Source organism: Cryptomeria japonica, chromosome 3 (assembly GCF_030272615.1).
Source record: "Cryptomeria japonica chromosome 3, Sugi_1.0, whole genome shotgun sequence".
NCBI classification, from domain to species: Eukaryota; Viridiplantae; Streptophyta; class Pinopsida; order Cupressales; family Cupressaceae; genus Cryptomeria; species Cryptomeria japonica.
Genome location: NC_081407.1, coordinates 176,776,742 through 176,783,255, shown reverse-complemented (window position 1 = coordinate 176,783,255; position 6,514 = coordinate 176,776,742). Strand labels below are relative to the sequence as shown.

The following is a 6,514-nucleotide window of genomic DNA, read 5'->3' as shown; positions in this document are numbered from 1 at the left end:
AGCACACAGAAATGAGGTTAAAAACACTATATAAGAAGGAACAAAATATAAATAAATGAAATTTACCACAATGATATAAAAGAAATAAATAAAATTAAAAATAAATGTTAAATTTTAAATATCATATCATTTTTTAACTTTTTAACTTGGAAGATCTTGAGTGGAATCCCTATATTTATATTTTTTTAAGCTATATAAATTCTTAATTATTTATTTGAATACTTTTATTTATTTTATTAGCCTAGATTAATTATGTAAGTGGTTCCTTTTCCTTACCAAGCCTTAGAGCTTATCCAACTAGATAACTTTTTTTAAAGCATAATGAAAAGAATAGCGCATTATTTAAGTTTTGTCCCTAAAGGCCATACCGAGGTTAATTATTTTGATTAATTAATTTTCTACTTGATCAAATGGTCTGTTAACAGGCGGAAAAAGCTCTGACTATTGATACTTCTGGATATATGTCGCTCTCAGAGTCGCTTGAGCATTCATTTTAATAGAAAGATATAAAGAAGTTATGGAATTATATCAGTACTTTTTTGATTTGACAGGGTACAATAGTTTTGCACTTGAACAAAGAAAATTTCAACATTTTAGCGGTTATTAGATCGCTTTTGCTTTTACTCCCACCACCTGCTACTCTGCTCGTTAAATTGTTTCTAGAGGTGTTAAATGTGGCATGCTTCCAACCGATAGGGTTTTAACCAGAATAATATTGCAAATGGCTCACGGAGGTGCTATCGACTGGCTTGGCAATGGCAATGGAAATAGAGTTAAATGTTCATATAAAAAGGCTACCACGGTCGTATGCACCGCGAATTTAGTAGCGGCGCTTTACGTTTTACACACTCTGCTCGCCCCTCTTTATATATTCTCTCCCACACAAAGTTCATTGCAAGGTAAGACTGGTTTTTTTCTTTTTTTCGCAGTTGGAATTTGAGATTTGCGATCATTTGTTCTGCATGTTTACTTATACTTTTTTGGGGATCAGTTCTAAAATATACAGAGCACGAGCATACGCGAATGCAACAAGCCATAAAAGTTCGCCGGGAATCGGAACCTGTAGATCTAATTCTTAGGGTAAGTTGCATTTTAAAAGATTTTCTTCTGACATTTTTTGGAAAATGTAATGAAAATGCCTAACAATAATGCAATGCAATATTGGGAATGGGGCGAGCTGGAGTGTTAAATATATCGGCGTTTTAATAGCGTAGATCCTGATTCTAAAATCCGGGAGACATGATTGAAAAATTGAAATCGGGAAAACAAGGCACCCTATGCACTTGCTCACTCTTAGGGTATTATTGGAGGTCATAAAGGAAAACGTTTATGTGCAGGTGAAAGAAATAGAGGAGGAGGCATTGAGGGAAAATATGATGGAGAAGCTGTTGCAATCTACGAGAGAGAAGCTCAAGGATGAGGTTCTGCGAGTACTAAAAGAGCTGAACGCAGACAGTAATTCAACTGCTCAACAAGGTGTCAATACTATTTTTGACCTTTTTATTTTTCCAAATGCATCTTATGTTACAACAAAGACCAACATAGTTACATTGGCAGAGCAAGAGAGCTAAATAGAAAGTGCTACCCTATAAAATCAGAGAGACTAATTTCCATGCGTTTTTCCCATAAGAGTTTCATCTAGTGCGTACTTTCTAGTTAGCACCATTTCCTTGAGTTTTGGAGGATGGGGGTATGGGGTTTCAGGATGACAAAAAATTGTGGATTTTGAGAACAATCATTAAAATAATATTAAGCTAAACAAATGAAAAGAAATTGAGAATTAATAAAGTAAGCACAATACATTTAATTTGATTACACAATCTATATGTTAGTATTGTATGAACATTGAAATATGTTTATCTTTAGAGATGCCAAGAAAAGAAATGCCGCCTCATTCATAGTATAAAGTTACATTGAGAAACAAGCTTAGAAATTAGAATTAATTGTTAAAGTTTTGGAAATCGCACAACAGTTGGACTTAAGATTAGAAATTAGAGTTAGTTGTTAATGTTTTCAAAATTGCATCCCATCACTAGAACAGCTACACTCAACTGGCTTCTGTAACGGGACTTCAACTGGCAGCAGTCCTCATCAATTTACGTTGCAATGTGATTTCTTGCAATACATGAGAGCAGGCGCCGGGCACAACAACAAGCTTTTCCACTCTCTTACAGTTAAGTCTATTTCTCTTAATAAAGTAGATGAAGTTATATGCTGACCGATTTCACTCAGTAGCAGAGGAACTAAAAATTTGAGAGAGGAGTTGAATGTCAAATGTACTTAACAATCTTAAAGGTCTATATAGTTGCCACTGGATATTTGGTCTCTCTAGTGTCAAATTGGCCATGTCTACTCTCATAGCATTTGAGTTTAGTAAATTTGATCCACTTTGTTCTTACTTTTTCGAAGGCCTTCATGGGAACTCCTTCACCTTGTTATCATCAATGGGCACAACTCTACGTGGCCTTTTTTATTTTTATGTTGGTTTTATTGCATATGTGACCATGTGTAAAGGGTTGTTCAGCATCTCCCACCTCCATTGAATAGCGGATTGGACATGCTTGTGGTAAAACTCTAGGGTGGATCTTAGTTTTGAATGGTGTAATGCCCCTTTTTGGGATATTCCTGAATTTTGCCCAAAAGCAATAATTCGAACTTAAGATGAGAACTGCAATAAATTTATAAATATAATTTAATCAAAAAATGAAGAAATTTTATTATAATATTCAACTCATAATTCAGAAAATAGAAGTTAGCTTTGCTTATCTGGAATAATTCTCCTTAAGACTGTCTTGTCGAAGATCAATAAGTTATGATGATATTCAAATGAATACACCATAGTTATTCAGATCAATAGATTATAGCATATTCCTTGCAGCCAATCACATTGTGAATTATTTGGAAACACATGCAAATGGCAATATTAAGGCTGGTCGTCCTTGAATTTCTGAGAATAAATTTGTAATATAACACGCTATCTCTGGATGAGATCTACACCCAGTCTGCAGATTAACACTTTGTGCAAATTGTGGCCGGAAGGTCACCATTTCTGGAGTCTTCCTGCTCCACAGTACTTGGTTTTCTTACCTGTTTGGAGGCGTGTTTTAAGATGCTGTCAAAGCTCACCAAGCCAAAATAAATTATGATAGCTGAGTTCCAAATGACGGTATCTGTTTGCTACTATACCCTTGGTTGCTCATCAGAAATTAACATAATGTTGATCTTGGAGGCGTGTTTCAAGATGCTGTCAAAGTTCACCAAGCCAAAATAAATTATTATAGCTGAGTTCGGAATGACGGTATCTGTTTGCTACTATACCCTTGGTTGCTCGTCAGAAATTAACATAATATTGATCAAGGTTCAAGAAGAGCTTATGATAAGGTGCTGTCTACAAAATATCATATTACTCTGCTACATTCACTTTTAATTGGTTTGTGGATAAGATATGTGAATGCGCCAGATTTTTGGAAAACAAATATCATCTTTCTGTTAAGTAAAATTTGCATTAATCATCCAGCATCTCCACTTTCAAGAAAAATCCATCAGTCCATGGATGGATCCACATCTACACAGTGCTCACAATGCTACTATCCACTTCATATACACGTAACATATTTCTTGTTTGGGGTTAATCCATGTCACAAGTACCTAGCACATTCTTATAGTCCTTTGGAATTTGATTAATTTTAATGTTGGCTGAGTAGATTTATTTTGTCCATTTTAGAACTACTCAAAAGTACAATTTATTATGTCCATTCCAAAGTTGAATGACAGATCAACAACTTAATTCTTGGATCACCCAATTTTAGTGATTGACATTCCAGATTGATGTCAGCTCTTTCATCTAGGGCTACACACAGGTAAGATTTCAATCTAAGCTGACTAGTGCTTATAGAGCTATAAATTTGTATAAAATGCTTCATGGGAGTAATTCCCTGTCAGCGAGCTTTATTCAATCCTCTTGTTAGGTGTCCTTTTTGCTACATTGAAACTTACAAAATTATTTTTATTCTGCATATCATTCCCTTTCATCTGACTCTTACTGGATATTTGCTTCTTAATTTCTTAGTGCTAGTTGCCACCTAGATATTGTTTGTTATTATTTTTTGTCTATTTCATAGTACAAAAGATATTTGCCTGTCTTAAATTTTCTAGTCTCTAGGCTGGCTGTAACATTGGTGGGACTTGGTGGTAACCAATACTCTGGCAGTCTGTTGATGAAGTGCTTCATAAACTCTTCAATTAGAATTCAAGGATCAACATATTCATTCAATTACTTGCTACTTGTTAATATAAGTTAAGTGTACTTTTAGAGAAGGAAATATTGTGATTGAAACAGAAATTAAACTTGAACAAAGTCACACAAAACTCAGAATTTATCCTCGAAACCCCAATGTGGAGGAAAATCAGATTTTATGGGTCAATTGCCTTGCTACCTTCTTTATTATCTTGGGAAGAGTGTTACAACAAGTGGAACTTCATCTTTCTGATCTCTGCTTCTGTTTTTCTCTACTAATGAACAACTAAATTCTCTCTTACAATATTTCTCCCATCCTCCAATTTAAAAAAAATGCTTTAAACTCAAGTTACATCTCCCTTTATAGATTTCTGTGAACAATAGGGTTCTCCTGGGCCCTAGAATAATTCTTGGCTGCAGAGGAAGTTAAAATGATGATTGTTTGGTTCAGAGTTAAAATTTGAAATGTTCATTGTTGGTGACCACGGTCAAGGTTGCTATTGTGATTTCAGTCTCATATCCTTTGTTTTCCTTTTTAGTTTCTATTTCTGAATTTGTCTTTATACCCGGATTCATTTCATTGTTCAAGTTTATGTTTCTCATACATTTTCTAAATCCAATTATAGATCACATTTTCCTTCCTAGGGAGTTTTTGGTTCCATAAAATTTCATTGAGACAATAAGTGGGGGAAGTGTTGTTCCACTTGTTCTTTGGAATAGTATTTTGCATTACTCATCTTGTGATCTTTGAGTCCTATTTTCAATTTTTCTTGGACTTTATTCCAGGTTTCTCGTCTTCTACTCTAGCATCACATCCTTTGTAAGTATGAACTTTCCTTGCTCACACAGATTTTTGAAGGAGGATTGTACATTTTCTTGTATTATATAAATTGTAGAGGGCTCACAAAGTCACAAGTATTCACAATTAACAACTTATTGTATCTTCTTTAAAGGAAAGAGATCATATTTGATTGCATTCTCGCCTGTGGTTGGCTTGTCCCTAAAGCCTTTCCTTTGCCAAGGAGAGAAAAACTTTGTCCCCAAGTTTTTTCTCCTTTCTATGTTGATCGTGCCTTTGTTTATACAATTGTTGTGTTCTTTTCAATACTTCCTTAATTTTGATTTGGATTTGTACAATTGTCTCAACAAATTTTAATGTTTAGTCACTTCATGATCTTGCCCTATTTGTTCATTGTGCTTATCAAAAGCTACAGCGAGTAGACTAGAATGTAGATAAGCATGCCTTAATTGTCCACTCACTAGTAGAAGAATGTGATGCCTTGTTATAAAAATATTGAATGTGAGGGAGTGATCCATCACATGCCTTGGTACACTTAGTATTATAGCACCTAATAAGCTCCACTAAGGTCTTGTTGACCACTTCTGTCTGACCATTTGTTTGTGTTTGAAAGGTTGTGCTTTTCTTTAGCTTTGTTTGTGTCCATCATATCCCATAACATATACTAAACATACCAAACCTTGTCTCTCTATTTGAATTTATGGACTTAGGAACCCTAAGGTGCACCTATGCATTTGCAAAGGACATCTTAGCTCTCCCTTTCACTGTGATAGTCTTTTTATAAGCAGTTAGAATACACATTTTACTGAAGTAACTGGATCTGTCAACTACCATAAACAAATTATCATTCCCATGTCTACTTAGAGGCAAACCTCCTACAAAGTTTGTGGAAATTCTTTCTCATGGCCTTGTGGAGATTGGTAAATGCAAATACATCACATGTTTTCTTCTCTTAGATTTGCTAGTACAACATGGTTTACATCTTCTAAAAAATCTTGCTACTTCTTGCTGCATTTTAGGCCAAAACACATACCTTTGCACATGAGCCACCTTTTAATCTACTCTGGAATGACCTGGCACTTTGCAACTATGTGCCTCCCCAATTAGCAGTAACTTTTGTGCCCTTGGCAGGGATGGAAGCCTTCTTCACTTTTTACAACTACCTATGATAGAAGTTCTTTGTACTTCTTCTGAAAATTCTTATCATGTGCATATTCTTTTATATAAGCAGCCTTTGTGAATGGCTCCAAATGAGATACCAGAGCCATGGCTGAAATGGGTGGCCTAGACAACGTATTTGCCACAACATTGTTAGTTCCTTTATATTTAATCACCAAATGAAACTGTTGTCGTAATTCCATTCGTTTATAATGTGTTGCTTCTTGTAACTTGTTTTGTACATGTAAATATGGTAGAGGTTGGTGGTTAGTGTGCACAATAGTTTCTTTACCACAAAAATAATGTTTCCATTTTCTAAT

General features: G+C 34.8%; 1 protein-coding gene across 3 annotated transcripts in view; it reads left to right on the top strand.

Annotated features, from left to right (window-relative positions):
* The first annotated feature begins 374 nt into the window (after nt 1–374).
* The window catches only part of LOC131048563 (uncharacterized), a 43,823-nt gene continuing 37,683 nt past the window's right edge, over nt 375–6,514 (top strand). For all 3 annotated transcript variants that reach the window (XR_009106463.2, XM_057982559.2, XM_057982560.2), the window contains exons 1-3: nt 375–899; nt 992–1,080; nt 1,338–1,476. Coding sequence is in view for 2 of the 3 variants with exons in the window: in XM_057982559.2 (XP_057838542.1) it covers nt 680–899; nt 992–1,080; nt 1,338–1,476 (448 nt within the window). In the remaining variant the exon portion in view is untranslated. The remainder of the gene's footprint in view (nt 900–991; nt 1,081–1,337; nt 1,477–6,514) is intronic.